Below are 16,549 nucleotides of genomic sequence, written 5' to 3' on the forward strand. Positions count from 1 at the left end.
CCGCAGAAGCCTGGCGGCTACAGTGCTGCACAGGAGAGTCATCCAAGTAGAGCGCTTCTCAAGAAGAGACAGTCAGCACACTGTCACGGCAAGGGAAGTAAACAGGCCGAGATGACAAGGGAGGGAAGGCTACGAACTCACGGAGATGAGAACTGGTTGATACAGAAGGGCAAATACCAGACACTGAGTTATAAAGCTGGTGTTTGAGTACTCAGCATCCTAATGAGTATAGGGGTGGGGATGGCAGGGTGAGCAACAACAAACTGTTGACAGCTAGCACCTCGGTTATTGCCTGGATGTCGCTCCAGATGGCTCTGCGTCTGGTCGGAGAGTATCTGAGACTAAGTTGGGTCTTTCTTACTTTGCTGAAAATGCATTTTCTCGTGCATAGCAACACACACACACACACACACACACACACACACACACACACACCAGTATAAAAAAAAATAAGCCAATCTGCTTCTTCATGAGTGGCCCTTCCCAAGCGCATGGCCATAATTCCCATCCTCACAAATTAGCCGTGAGCAAAACAAAATTGTGTGATAGACACAGATAAGAAGGAGCATTCTCCCCTTAAGAGACTCAGACTGTGCCAGCAGCCTGTTGGTGGCAGTGCCCACGCCACCATGCACGAGTCGCACAGGGACTGTTTGGGTCCCTGAAAACTGTCCCTGCAGGACACCAGCAAAGAGGCAAGCAGGGCCCCCAACCCAGAAGTTTCCACCATGTCAAAGGTTGTCATAGAGAGACCTACTTTTCTCTCACATTTCCCTGAGGGCAGCAATAAAACTTCCACTTACAAGGCAAGGATTCTACCTGAGACTGCAATTACTCTCTCCTTTTACTAGCTGAGGATGACTTCCACTCGTGCGACTTGGGGATGCCTGCCATTATCTTTTTAAAAAGATATGGCTATTGAGTGATCGTCTACATTAAGGTGGAAATTGTGAACAATTAGCTTTCTGGACCCTACTTATAGCACAGAGTTAATCAGCTGGTTGCAAAAACCACTTTCCTCTAAATTTCCAAGTGTTTGGCTTCCTAGGTCTGTGATCTCTCTGCACTTTTAGGGTTGTAATTAGACACAGCAACACTAACCAAGGTTGGTTCACCAAGAGCAGTCAGTGGAAAGCGGCAGCAGCAAGAGTCACAGAACCAAGAGGAGTTTGTCTTTTGTTGTCCTGGGGTCTTGTTCAGGCTCCACAAGTGCACCATCTCTTAGCTAATTGTCAGATGTCTTTTGTTGTCTCATGTTTTTGAGACAGGGTTTCATGGTGTAGCCCTGGCTGGCCTTCGTAGATCTGTAGATCCGTAGATCCGCAGACCTTTGCCTCCCAGAGAGCTGGGACCCAAGGCATGTGTTATCTCTTGTTTTGACAAGGTCTTGCTTTGTAGCCTAGGCTGGTTTTGAACTCACTATATAGCACAGGTAAGCCTCAGACTTGCAATCTCATGCCTCTGCCTCCCAAGCATAAGGCTTAGAGGCCCACACCACCATGCCTGACACAGGGGAGATTTTCAATGCACTGGCTTTTGAACCTTCAGTCTAAATTCTAAATGCAAAGCCCTGGCTGTACCTTGAAGCAAAACCAGGTCTTTTTTTCCCTCCTTTATAAAAAAAGATTTATTTTTATTTGATGTGTCAGTGTTTTGCTTTTATGCTCATTGTCTTAGTTAGGGTTTTTAATTGCTGTGAAGAGACACCCTGACCACAGCAACTCTTTTAAAGGAAAACATTTAAGTGGGGCTGGTTTATAGTTTAAAGGTTCAGTCCATTATCATGGTGGGACATGGTGTCACACAAGTAGGCCTGGTGCTGGAGAAGGAGTTGAGAGCTGATCCATAGGCAACAGGAAATGAACTGAACTAGGCATAGCTTGAGCATAGAAGACCTCAAAACCCACCCCCACAGTGATACACTTTCTCCAACAAGGCCCCACCTTCTAATAGTGCCATTCCCTATGAGGCTATGGGGGGCCATTACATTCAAAGTGCTACCTGATTGATTAACAGATAATCTACTAGGGACAGGACCCTGTAATTGCGGGCCTCTTGTTCACTTCCCAGCCACCCAGACCCAAAATAATCACACAGAAACTGTACTGCAACACTGCTTGGCCTATTAGCTCATGCTTCTTGTTGGCTAGCTCTTATATCTTAAATTAACCCATTTCTGTTAATCTGTGTAATGCAACGTGGTTGTGTATAAGGTGGCATCCGGTGTCTGTTCCGGTATCAGTCGGTTTCTATTACTATAATAAAAGGTCTGAGACAGAACAATTTTCTAGAACGTCTGTTTAGCTCACATTTGTGGAGGTCTGAAGGCATGGTGCCAGCTTCAATTTGGTGCTAATGAGGATCTAAATAATGGCAAATGGCATGACAACATGGACACACATACAATATGGAATACATATTAGAGAGCTCATGGCCAGACAGAAAGCCAGAGGCTGAGGAATGGCCAGAATAAAAAAACAAACAAACAAACAAACCTATTATGCCCTCTCAGAAGGTCAGGCACAGAGACCCAGGAGAACCACTCTCTCCCTTCTGAAGGCAAAGCCTAAGTGCCTGTCACAGACGACCCATTCCTAAAGGTCCTGCAATGTCTCAGTACTGATACCTAGGTCCCCAGCATATGAACTCTTGGAGGACAGACTCAAACCACAGCCAAACCTGAAGGATCACACTCCATCTTGGAAGCATATCCAGATTTACTATGGTGTGAAAAAAAATTAAAGCATGTAAACAGCATGATCCTTTGTGTAAATCAAAACACCTGTCACCTGTGAGCGGTCCTTATCTGTCCAGGGTGTGGGGCCCCACACCCCTCTCCCTTCTGGTAAAGCCTTGCTTTCCTTAGGGAACCACTTGTGGTTTGGAGTAGATGGACCTCCACTCCCAGCCAGGCTGGGCATGTGACACCACACTCAGAAAAATCTGTGATGTCCAGTGATCTGTGTCAGGGGATGGTTTGTTCCTTCCTGCCGTTGTTAAGCTGGTAACTGCTGGAAGCCAGACTGCTGGGAGGAAAAGCAAGCAAAAACAAAAAGGCTCCCAGAAACAAGCAAGATCAAGAAGTAGACAGTATGTATGTTCTGACCACATAGTCTCATCCCAGGAGGCAGCTGTGTTCTCTCTCTCTCTCTCTCTCTCTCTCTCTCTCTCTCTCTCTCTCTCTCTGTGTGTGTGTGTGTGTGTGTGTGTGTGTGTACACACACCCATGTGTGAAAGCCTTGGTCTTTCCACTTTGTGTGGACCAGGGTCTCTGCTGTTTTCCGGCTGTGCATGCCAGACTAGCTGGCCCATGAGCTCCTTGCCTCCATCTCCATCTCAGAGACACATTGGAATCACGAAAGCCCACATTATGCACCAAGCTCATCCAGGGGCTCTGAACTGAAGCAAACTGCCCATGTATGAAACAGGGCATTACTATGTCCTCAGGACAGGTGACATGGCAAGTGCTTTCCAACCTCACAGGACAGCATTAACATAAGGAAATCCAATCTGCATCAAAACTGTGCTCTACCGGGAGAGGTCGACTGCTAAGCCACTGTGTGCGTGCCCCATTAGATCCTGCCCTATAGCAAGTCAGATCCCACAAGACAGCTCCCATTCCAGTGCAGGAGGCGTGGCGCCACTCTCAGATCAATTCAGGGAACCATTTTGGAAAGGGCTTTGGGAAGGCTTGGTCGGGAAGTCAGAATAGCAATTGGCTCAGAATTATAATCTAGCACACTTTTTCAATACAAAACCAGCAAATTGCTACACCAACAAAGAACTGCTCTCCTCTGCAAAGAGCACATACCAAAAGACAACTCACTTATGCCATTCTGCAGCAGTAACTATAGTTCACGAGGGCCTCATTCAACATCAAAAGGCTTCCACTGTAACATGAGGGCCGGCTTGTTGGGGTATCTGTCCCACCCGGTACCCCTCAGCCGGCATGCCCCAAAGAGAAATCATACACAGGACTCCATAAGATTATAAACTGATTGGCCATTAGCTCTGGCTACTTATTAGTTTTTATAACTTATGTTACCCCATTATCCTTATCTACTTTAGCACATGGCTCCGTACCTTTCTCAGCGGGGCAAGTTACATACTGCCTCTTCAGTGATCTGCACAGGAGTGAAGGAATGACTTTCTGCTTTCCAGAATACTCCTGTTCTCATTGCATCACCTCTACTTCCTGTCTGGTTTTTCCACCTATATTGCCTGCCTGGCCAATCAGCGTTTTATTAAAATATGATTGACAGAATACAGACAATTCTCCTGTATCATTCCACGTAGGGAGAAAAAGAGACACATGAGGTGGCTGCTTTGACCACATCTTTCCTGCCATTCTCTTATCCGCGGTTTAAAACACAGTGCCAGAGAACAAGCTGGCCCAGAGTGCTGGCCAGGTGTCACATTCTGCATTTCTGACTTTCACAGCCCCTGCACACTGGCTACAAGCAACAGGCTCCCAAAGAAAAGCATCCACTCCCCTGGTGTCCTTCCTCTGGGTGAGCCAGTGTGCGTCTCACACCGAAGGCAAACCTTTCTGATTTCACCTCACTTAGCCAGGAAATCAGTCTAACCCATTCTGTTAGGTTTAGAGGAGGATGGTTCACATGGCCACACAGAGAAATGCTCCTGTCTCAGAGTGATGTCTTGAAGAATATGCAAAGGAGACCATAGCAACAAAACTCTGCGGCAAACAGGCTCAGGGCTCTTCAGTCAGAGCATTTCAGGAACAGTTTTTAATCAAGATTACAGATTTATATCTTGATTTTCTTGTTTGCCACCCTTTCCTACCTTTCTCAGCTTAGTTTAAAAAGGATGGAGCTAGAGAGAGAAAAGATGCCACCCTCCACCACACCCTCCACACCAGAGGTGACCTGGGCTAAGGCAAAACACCGGGGTAGGATTGGGGGTGGGGCTGAATAAGACACACTGAGGATGCGAGAGTCAGATCTCTTTGGATTATTCCATTTGTCTACAAGGAATAAAACAGAGGTCAAATCTAGATCCCAATTTAAGGGCAGCTGTAGAATTCTAGATTATTTTGTTGTTTGTTTTTGCCCTGAGAGCAAAAGCTTGCTGAAGTATCAGAGTCATCTTCGCTCTCCCCAACTCAATGTGTCTTTAGAAAGCTTCTGGAAGGTTACTTCAAGGGTACTGCTCACCGTAGTCAGGGACCTCAGGAGCCCACTGCTTAGAGCAGTGGTTCTCAACCTTCCTAAGGCTGCGACCCTTTAACACAGTTCCTCATGTTGTGCTGACCCCCAACCATAAAATTATTTTTGTTGCTACTTCATAACTATAATTTTGCTGTTATGAATTGTAATGTAACTATCTGATGTGTGACTCCTCAAAGGGGTCGCGACCCACAGATTGAGAATCACTGGGTTAGAGGCTTTTGAATGTTTTTCCAGTACATACCAGAGCTCCCTCAACTTCCTATAGTCTAGTAAGGGTCCAGTGCCTGCTCTCCACAAAAAAAAATTACAATGCTTTTTATAACAAAATAAGACTGACCAGCTGCATGACCACATGACAGAAATAAAGACAATTTGAGTACCACCACAAAACTGCAAAACACTTACCAAATATAGCTCTGAATCTTCACAACTATTACCCTGCTAAGCTGGAGGAAACGGGGATGGGAGATAAACTATCATCCTCCTGTCCCAGAAACATGCCTCCCCTTCTGTGCAAGAGGGGGCACCTTCACTTACCCACACACAGGATGTTGAAACAGAATCCTTGAGAGGTGGATTTGTTGACCAGTTGGTCAGGAAGACTGTCGAATCCGACGTGGCCCGAAAGCGATAAGTTACGAAGCTCTTCATTCTGGAAGTGAAGAGGAGACACGTTTGAGAGACCTGAACTACATCACCAGCCATTACTGCCATGATCCTCGTGACACAAAGATGTCCTGGTGTCCATGTCTTCCCTGGCTTCTTCACTACCAACTCCAGAACCCCCCCTCCTGCAGCCTCCCCAGGGGCTGCGTTCCTTGCATTAAGTCCAGGAAACAGGAGTTCCTACAAGTGGCTAATTCATATATGCAATGAGTGACAACACAAACATTTAATAGCTCCATCATTCAAGAAAAACGTCCCGTTTATCTTCCACACGTGCAAACATTCTTCCAGACGCACAAGGGGGCTCCGTGATGCTCACAGCGGAAGATACAGATGGAGGGCTACAATCAAAGGACGCTGTTGTAACCACCATAACACAAAGCACTTTAACTCTCAACACACAGAACCGTTCCATCTCCATGTACTGCCCAGACGTAGTGACACTTCTTCACACAGGCTCTGCACACACTGAACCTCCTCAGAGTGGACTGGCGGGGACTGGGGGGAGGCATAAGAGTTAGAGACTCATCTGTCCTGGATGACAGTGTTGATCATTTCCACAACTCTGCACATGTCTTATGGGCATTAGAGACCAACTATGAAGGTTTTCTCTTTTTTTGTTTTTGTTTTTGGAGACAGGGCTTCTCTGTAGCTTTGGTGCCTGTCCTGGAGACCAGGCTGGCCTCGAACTCACAGAGATCCTCCTGCCTCTGCCTCCCGAGTGCTGGGATTAAAGGCGTGCACCACCACCACCCGGCAAAGGTTTTCTTTCAGCAGAATCAGAACTTTCCAGTGATCAATCAATTACAGGACCTTAGGTTCTTCATGTCCGGAAGCTGAACATGAAAAGCCTTCTGGGAGACAAGACTGCCGGTGTTCCAGCCATGTCACCAACGGGCTCTGTGTGCACAACCCTGAAAGTGGGTGAAGAAACAAGCTTCACTGTTTGACTTGCTGATGTATTTATGTGCTCCCCGCCCCCACCAACTGTGGTCTGAGGTCTGTCTTGACCGGCTTGCTCGATCACTCTCCACATGAATTTTTGAGACAGGGTTTCTCACTGAGTCTTGTGCGCATCAAATAGGCTGGGCCATCTGGCCAGTGAACTTCAGGGACCCAGCTGAACCCGAACCCCGGCACTGTAGTTACCCGCACACAACATCACACCTGGATTTTTACGTAAGTGCTGGGGTTCTGAACTTAGGTCTTCGTTTTTATTTGACAGCACTTTACCAAATAAGCTATTTCTCCAGCCTCGTAGTTTCTTTTTTTAAGTAAAAAAGAAAAGGCTTTGCACAATCACTTAGTCGATGATTTTTAAAGATTTTTTTTTATTCTACATTTATATTGTGGAATTATAAGTGTGACAATAATAACCAATAAGGCAATTGGTTATTATTACTAGTAACCCAAGCAGGCTCCATTCTCAAATTTCTACGGCTACTCCATGGGCATAGAACTGTGACTCCTTAAGGCCAGGACTGACAAACTGTAGTGGTTTTGTGAACACGAGACTGGGTACATACAGCTCTAAAATTCTGATTTTTTATGGTAGCAGCTGCAGGTTTGAAGTCAATGGGATGGAGAACAGATGTCATTCTATGAATAGTTTCCTTGAAACCTGCCAACAGTAAACACAAGACCAGAGAGCAAGCTCTTAGCCTCGAGTGGAGCAACGTGGACCACAGCACAGCAAACAGCTTCACAGACAGGCCCAGGGGGGCAACGGAGCGTCCAACAGTGCCGGACTTCTAGCCCCAGTCCTTCTGCCTGCCCCTTCCTTTCAGATACCTCAAAAGTTCAGAACATAGGTATTTTTAGGGTGTTTACCACATCCGCCGAGTCGTGGGGGAGGAGCGTGTAAAGTCAGCCCTAGATTATATTTAGAAATGTTTCCATAGCAGCTGTGTGGTGGCTGCCGGGCACTAGGCTTGGAGAAGCCACCATACCAGCTTTCAATCCTGCCCAATCGCACATGTGAATGGTCACAGAGACAGAAAAAGGCAAGCAAACACGCGGGTCTACACTCCCTCTACTGCCAATCACAATTTTAACTTCCAGGGGAAAAGCCGGGCTTGATGTTATGGATTCAGGCTTGCTGGATTTCTAGATACCCAATATCCACCCGTAAACCAATCCCAGGAAGGCATCGGTTGGTAATTATATCTCTCATCCCAGAGCCCAGAGCTTGGCATCTCATATTCTCACCGTTACCCAAAACACGAGAAACCACCCACATACCCACCGAGTATTTTTATCCCCATTGAAAACCACACACGAGTTGCAGGGTCATAAAACATTCTGGTCTTGAAAGCTTTGAAATTTAAAGCATGCCCTTTGTCCTTAGTGTGTCTTGTGAGATATTTAAGATTTTAAATGTACCTTTAAATTTTATAATTCAAACCAAATTCTTCCCAGTGTTAAAGAAGAGCTGCTGCCCATCAGTGCACGGTGAGCAAAAAGGAAACCGGAAGTTCTTCACCTAGCTCCCCAACGGGGACACCAGAGTGACTAAAGGGCCAGCTGAGAAACTCACCTGGTGACTCAGACAACTAAAAGGAAGCTCCACTCCCGGCCTTTCAGGACACCCATCTAAGAAATATACTCCCACAGACCAACAGTATCACACATCTGGAAATAACTCCCGAATTTCATCCACACAATCCCACTGTTGGCCTGACTTATGGTTCTGAACTGGGATGCGGGGCAGGAGGTAGCTCTCTTGGGTTTTCCTATCCGTACTGTAAACTGATGTAACGCTGCAAGCCTATCCCTCCCATCCTTAACTCGCCCTTCCCCAGAGTTCCCTGTTTCTCTCAGGGCATTACCCGCTGTTAAGAAAAATTTTAAGATGGGCCTCTCCACTGACACAAAATAACTCCAATCAGGCCAGATTAGACCAAATCAAAAATGCCCAGGGTGGACCAGGACAGCATGGCAGGGAGAGGAGTCCACGCAAACCTCGGAGACCATGCTCCTTCTTCGAGCCTAAATAGCCTGTGCGAGTGGTCCTGACCCTCCCCGGAAAGGGGTCAGCGCTTGGCAGGCTGGGAGTTGGAGTCCAGACCAAGGCAATTCCCAGGCCAAGGGCTGGGGTGACTCTTCCAATCATCCCAGACTTCTTGGATATAGGGGAGTCAGCGGGCTGGGGTCTCATTTTCAATCAAACACCCACCACTGAGACCTCGAACTCCTCAATTCTCAAGTCTCACCAGAGATACTCACTTCCTCTCTCATAGCCTCCCCTGGCTTCTGTGCCTTGATTCTATCCTTCTCTAACCCTCTCTTTCTACCTTAATGCCAAAGGGGTCTCAGTACCCCCAGGTTCCCTCTAAACGCCCTGTCATCTCAAGGCAGGTCTCCCTTCTTCCTTGATCTCCTACACCTCACCAGGAAGCACCCGACACCTTGATGAGTCACTTTCTGAGCCTGGAACAAACCCAGGTCCCTTCCCACTAGAGAATAGTGATTCCCGTTTCCTCTGACCTTAAGGGCCCCATAGCTCTAATACTGACACTGGCATGGCCATACCTTACAGGCTCCACTGAAATGTTACTGCCAAACTTACCTTTATTAGGAAATCTTCGGGAACATTTTGAGTAAACATTGCCATTTCCAATAAGAAGAAACTTCTGATATTCTATGGCCATTATACTAACTAACATAACACAGTGGCTAATGTTCCAGAAGTACTCTAAACAGAGACAAACTGATGCCGTTTTCTCTCTCTCTCTCTCTCTCTCTCTCTCTCTCTCTCTCTCTCTCCTTTTTTGAGACAGGGTTTCTCTGTGTTGCCCTGGCTGTCCTGGAACTTGCTCTATAGACCAGGCTGACCTAGAACTCGCCTCTGTCTCGCGAGTCCTGGGAGTAAAGGCATGTGCCACCACGGCCTGCCCTGATGCTGTTTTCTTAACAATTGCATAAAATAGCTGCTATCACCCAAATTCAATTTATAAGCGAGGAAACAGAGGCGGAGGAATCGGTAATTTACCCAAGGCTGCACAGTTACTGAAGCTGAAAGACAAGGGGTTTGAATCAAGAAGTCAGCACCTAGAGGCGGCGGCCGTGCACTTGGCCTTCGCTGTGTGGGCTGATCTACAGTGCTGCCAGGCAGCCTTTGACACTGCGGTGCCTTCAGCTACTACAGACGACAACAACAAAAATCCTCTAAAACCCTCGCTCTTTGGCAGTCGTAAAGGGTGGAAATTGAGAATTGGAATGGGCAACCAATTCCCGGGATACTTTCACTGCCCTGGCAAAGTCAACACACTTTGATTTCTGCAGCCATGGCAAATGAAGCCTGTTATAGAGGGCTTAGTTTTAACCATTTTCGAAACAAAAGTAGCAACAGGAAGCCACTAAGTAAGAGCTTAGAAGACCTTAATTGATTTAATGCCCCCCTTGCTAATCTAGCTAGTGAAGATTTGTTACTAGGTGAATTCCACAGCCCACTCCATTCTTAATGGAGCTGTGACCCAACCTGATTATACAAAATAGCCAGTTTTTAATTTGATCATTTTGTTTTTGTCTTTTTAGAACATGTCTTCTTAGATATAATTATTTGTTCACCTAAAAGTGCTACTAAAAGTGTGTTGTTTTGCTACTCACTGATAAGCACTGTTCCCAGCTCTAAGAAGCCTTACAATGCAGACAGGTCATACTAAACGCAATACTATTGACGACAAAAATGATAAATACCATCTTAACAGAGGGACATGGGAAGGGAGAAGTAACTTTCAGCTGCAGAAATCTGGGGCAACATAGGAGGTCCCCTGACTACATCAGTGAGACAGGCATGCAGCTCGTAAGAACAGTTTTAAGCGAAAGGTACGTATGTCCAAGAGGTCAACCAGCGGCCAGGTGTGGTGTCCCATGCCTTTAATCCCAGCACTAGGAAGACAGAGGCAGGCGGATCTCTGTGAGTTCAAGGCCAGCCTGGTCTACAGAATGAGTTCCAGGATGAGTGTAGCCAAAGATACACAGAGAATATGTCTCAAAAGAAAAAAAAAGAAAAGAAAAGAAGGCAACTGGCAATGAACGTACACCCTAAGTTTATAATCTGAAAGTTTTTAAGAGATGCCCCACTGACTTCATTACTGAAACCATATAAGACAGCTTATATAAGAATTATATAAGAATGGGCATCGAGAGCAGGACCTTGGTGATGCACAACTTTAATCCCAGCACTTGGGAGGCAGAGGCAAGCAGATCTCTATTCAAGGCCAGCCTGGTCCTCAGTGTAAACTCTAGGACAGTTACAAAGAGAAACCCTGTCTTGAAAAACAACAAACAAAGAAGCAAAAAGGAATGTGTTCCAACACCTAGTTGTGAGCATCTCTCTGAAGTGTGCTTCACACCCTGCCCCGTGCATCCTTCATCCTCTGTCAACTCTGTGATTCCTATCATTCTGCTCTGCAGTGTGAACCTGGGGACAGTTTAGAGAGACACTCAGACCAGGTGTTGGCATACATTCTTTTAGACAGACCTGGGTTTGAATCCCAGCTCCTTTTCCAACTTCCTTTCTGTCTTTGTTCTCTCCCCAATAAAAATGCAGCACTTGGCAGGGCTGCATTTAATGGTCTTCAGGAAAACAAGAGTTTCCTTCTCCAAGTGAGGGAGGAGGAAGAGACAGCTCCAATTCTAAAATCTGAAATGAATTAGCTCCGTGATGGCTGTTAGACATTGTAGGAGAAACTGATCGGCAAAGCTCTTGAACTAAACAATAAGTTAAAACCACCCCAGAAGAGCAGAGTGAACAAAAAGAAGGCAGGAGAGAGGCTGAGGACTCCGGAACAGAGAGGTAGCTCCATTACAAAGCTGGAGGAATATGGAGGATGCGTTCCTGCTTGCAGAATCAGTGTTAAATGGCATCAACAGCTCCGAGGCTAGAAGCCCTTCTGCAACCCCACCCTTTCTCCTGCTTCTATTTTAATCCATCCCAGACTCTTGAAATTAACAAGCTTGATGCACCCAGATGGACTCTATTCTCCACATTCCAAGTGACAGACCCTTATTTTACTTTAAAACCAAACAGTTGAGCATCAGATGTGGTTAGTAGCGTAGCCTATACCCTCTGATCCTTATCAGTGGGCGGAAGCAGGAGAGTGCGTTGCCAAGGTGATGCTTTGTTACAATTAAAACAAAATAAGATTATGAAAGCAAGATAATTTTTACCTTTAAGGTCAAAAAAGGTTTCTTCCTCTTACACATAAATTTTATATGTGATATCATTTATGTCTGCAGAGAGCATGCTGGAGATTTTTGTGTACAGAGAAATCTTGCCATAGCCCCAGTTTGTGCACAGTAAATCATAGTGATCCAGCTGTAAAGTTACATGGTTTAATTTAGCCAAAGGACTTTAATTTAGTAAAGTCTCCGGTCCTATCTCCAATTCTAAGGGTTCCTTTGTCTGGAAATAAGAGATGCCTAAGTTCACAACTGTCACCTGAGGAAAAGTAACATGGTAGAAACTCCAGGGAGCACCGTTCTGATTGCCAAATCAAGACAGCTTCTTTACAAGAGATGGTGGCTGAAGAGTCTATCAGTCATCCTGGGATACTACAACCGATGGAGACGGTGTGTGTGTGTGTGTGTGTGTGTGTGTGTGTGTGTGTGTGTATGCACGTGTGCACATGCATGCATTTCTCCACCTGAACTTCTCATTTCTGCTTGTTTTCCTGCAGCTATTATCAATTAGTCAAAAGTTTTAAGGTTAAGATTCCAGGCACAGTGGGGGGAGAGGGAAGATGAGTAAGGAGAGGGGAGGGGGAAGGAAGAGGAAGGATAAGATGAAGGAGGCAGGAAGGAGGAGGAGAGGAAGGGAAGAAAAGTTCCAGCACCATCTTTTTAATTGTCCTTTCTACTGTTTCCTTTCGCAGAAGTTTTGAAAAGGCCCCCATTAGCTCATGTGTGAGTTGGTTATTTGTTGTCAGGGACCAGAGTGAATCTTTATTGACATCTTCATTCATCTGGCACTACACACACTGATTAGTAATTTGTGCTAGACACCATGCTAAACACTAAGCGAAAATGCAGAGCGCTCCCACCCTGTGAAATGTGTCGGCCTAGGAGCAGGTGGGTGCTAGTCAAACAGCCACAAAGGTACCGTGTGCTTACTGAGTTCCAGCGTGTGCATAAGCCGTTGCTAAGTGCCCAAGATCTGCTGGTGAGGAACCACAGTAGAGGGAAACCCTGCCTTACTCAAAAAGTTGAAAATAAGGGATGCTTTGCAACTTTGTAACTCACATAATTACTCAGACTTCAGGTAAATTCGCCAGCCTACCTACCATATGTAGAAACAAGTACAAATACTCAAGTACTTTTGAGTACTAATTAAGCAGTTCACGCCAACAGAGTCTCTCTGGGCAGAAGTATGATAAGAGGAGGCAGAAATGACTGACTTCAGTCATAAGAGGTCATAGATACAACTTCAAGCAGAGCACAGACATACCCATAGGACAGCATGAATGGAAAGCACAGGTAAGTAGGCTTATTCCTAATAATCATAGACAGAATGTTCCTTTGCTGTCTCTTCTCCCCGATGAGGGGAGGGAGGAGAGGAAACCTCTTCATTTTAGGGAGTTCTGTTTGATGGCTCTGTTGCCGGAGGACAGATGCCACCTGGCTCAAGAGAAAGTGCAGATTCCCTTGCAAAATGTGACTAAGTTACCTCCCAGCACCTGAAGAAATCCTGACCTCACAAACTGCCCAAGAACTCAGTTTCCCCCAAGTACTCTAACTCAGCATTTCTGTAAACACATGCCCTTATCAACTACAACCCAGAGAGAACCGAGTCGGTCTCAGGTTCTCTTTTGAAGAGAGACTGGCGTGTAGATGAGATCTGCGCTCGGTTCCCAAGCAAAAGGGAAAGCAGGGGAATGTGAATTACTGACCCAAACCACAACTATGAGCCCACACGGAATCCTTTCAATCCGAGGCATTGCTGGGCTGACTTTCAAAACTACAAACATCTCAAGCTTCTCATTACCACAGAGGGTCACATTCCAGAAGGATGATTTGGACAACACTTGCAAGTCTGCTTGTCATCTATACCATGAAATCCAAAGGCTGGAGCCAAGAAAATTCCCAGGGAAACTGTTCCACACACACAGCAGGATGAGCTAGAGAGAAGGGAGGGGTGAGGATGGGGGGTCAGGATGGGAAGAAAACAGTGTAGGTTTCTCTTCCAGCTAAAGCTGGAACTGAGAAAAAGGGTGTCGGGGCCTGCTCCCAGGTCAGAGTCAGGTGGCTGGGGGGTAAATGCCAGCCCCGGGGGCACACTGGGAAACTCTGAGTGACAGCCCCAATTCTGAGTACTCGATCTTTTTGGTTGTGAGCCTTGAAAAGCTGAGCCAGCACTCCCGCCCCCAAGGGTTACTTCCAAGTAACTTTCCCTTTTAAAAGATTTTCAGGAAAGGGATGAATTATGTTTCTCCAGATCTTGGGAGTGGGGTGGGGGTGCATCTTGTGGAGAAAACAGAGTCCACTTTCAGCCCCTTTCAGACCTTCCCCTACACTCTGACATGGTCAGTGGGGGGTTTCCTAAGCCCTACCCATCAAGTTGGCTTCCCCATTTGTGGCCAAATGTAATACTTCAAACACTGCCACCGCGACGTATCTTTTTTGTTTTATTTTTTTGACAACCTCCTCCTGCCGTGCTCTCTCACTGGCGTCTCTGCGGCCACCCTACCAGTGCCTAAGTCTACACCTGGAGAGCCCGGCATTCGCAGGAGTTGCCTTTTCCTAACCTTCTCCACCTAGACCTCGCTCAAGCCTGCCTCCCGTGTGGTGGCTGTCATCCCTCAGGTGAAGACTTGGGCACAGCTGGCTTCTTCTACAGCACAGGGCCATGGCAACAGAGGCAGAGCATTGGGAGACTCAGTGCCCTTCACCACACACAGACTGGGGTCGAGCTCAGATGGGTTGCTGGTAAAGTCTTCGATAAGGGGCCTGAAAACACCAACTAGGCTCACTCTGTCTTCTTTACACCCATCCTTCAGCTAAATGGATTCCTAAATGGATCTTTCCTGAGAGCAGGCTGTTTTGTCTAGGACTAGCATTTCGGCTTAATTCTTTTCAAAATTAGATTTTTCAGATACCAGTTAGAAAGGACACTGCAGGATGGCAGACCTCAGCCAGGAACACCCAAGGGCACTGCGCCCCAACAGCGCCTTCCAACCCTAGACGGGGCGGGGGTAGATTGGGGGGTGATTAATAAGATAGCCTACAGGCAAATACCCACCCAGTGTGACGACCAAAAAAAAAATACAAGGGGGGGGGAGACTTTCCTTACAAACATAATGTTGTTCAAAATGTCTGCTCAGAGGTCCGATCTAACTGAAGTCAAGAATTAACATCAACAAAAAGCCATATCTTGCATTTCCAGAGATCGCAGCCTTCCTACCGGAGTCTGGGCGACTAATTCCTGCAAGAGTCTCACAAATCCGCAAAGTGCTGACCGGAGCAAAGTCCCATGTTTGGGAACGACAGGGTCCATGTGTGCATTCCAGGAATGCTTACACGTTTTATAACCCTGCCGGAGCAAGAAGGGTGGGGGGGAGCAGCATGACAAACAGGCACAAAGTATGTGCATGGGCACAATGGCGCAGGGCAGTGCTGCAGCTGTCACCTCTGCATCACCTCCCCATCACAGCCACCTGGAACACTGGTGCACCCAACACTGAGCATCCACTACTCAGAGCCCTCGGGGTTTCCAGTGGAACCCCAACTCCACTTCCCAGGCCTCTAACCACACAGCTGCTACACAGTTCCTCACTGGGATCACGCTGGCCCTTCCTGCCGCCTTATGATAGACTTCGCCTTTTAGACATGTTTTCCAAAAGTCGGGGTCAATTCGCCACCAGGAGAACTAGGAAGCTGGAGTCAGCTAAAAGTCTTTTCCCCTCCTCAATTTTTACGCACCATTCTGTTCCTCACGCTCATAAATCCATTCCCCGGCATTTCCTGTTTCAACAACACTGTGGCTTAGTTCATATATTCTGTTTGCCGAATGCATTAATCAGCAAAAAATAAAGCATGGATGGGACACTTCCTTCCCTAAGCCACCATTTCTACCACCGGACATTAATTAGCACTTCCTTTTTCAAAGATACCATTTATTTCTGTCTCTTTCTTAAAAGTGGTGGCGGGGGGGGGGGGGTTGATTACGGTAAGGAACACGGACTGGCGGTCTCTCAGAGACAAGTGGGGCCAAATCTGAAATAGTCAGAGCCAAAAGTACCAGGGTTGGTTTTCAGTCACAACCTAGCCTCTCTTGCCTCCCCAAGTCAGTTACGACCCCATCTTTTCCAGTACACTGTAACACACCTGAAAATCGAAGAACTGTATCCAAATATCTCAAGGTATAATAAATATGCTCTTAGGACATAAACACACAAGTGAACACCTGACCTTATTCTACACTCAATGATTACGGCCCAAATTCACCAACCTTTGTAAGGGCGTCACGATGGCTTAGCCTCAGGTCTAATGAACAACTGCCAGGAAGGAACAGAGATTGTGCACATAAATTTGGGGTGCGTATTCATGTCTATTGCCACATAACACATTATCAGAAACTTAGAAGCTTGAAATATACTCGCTTCTAGCTCTCTTAGTTTCACAGGTCATGAGTTGGGGATCATAGGACTGGGGTCTTTGCTCAGGAGACCACAAGGCTGACACCGCAGGCTGAC

General features: G+C 46.6%; 1 protein-coding gene across 8 annotated transcripts in view; it reads right to left on the reverse strand.

Annotated features, from left to right (window-relative positions):
• Nucleotides 1–16,549, reverse strand: part of Septin11 (septin 11) — an 83,706-nt gene that overhangs the window by 34,152 nt on the left and 33,005 nt on the right. For all 8 annotated transcript variants that reach the window (XR_015738532.1, XR_015738533.1, XM_087908861.1 and 5 more), the window contains exon 2: nucleotides 5,727–5,841. Coding sequence is in view for 6 of the 8 variants with exons in the window: in XM_087908861.1 (XP_087764987.1) it covers nucleotides 5,727–5,841 (115 nt within the window). In the remaining 2 variants the exon portion in view is untranslated. The remainder of the gene's footprint in view (nucleotides 1–5,726; nucleotides 5,842–16,549) is intronic.

Source organism: Myodes glareolus, chromosome 8, assembly GCF_982192425.1.
Source record: "Myodes glareolus chromosome 8, mMyoGla1.1, whole genome shotgun sequence".
Lineage (NCBI taxonomy): Eukaryota > Metazoa > Chordata > Mammalia > Rodentia > Cricetidae > Myodes > Myodes glareolus.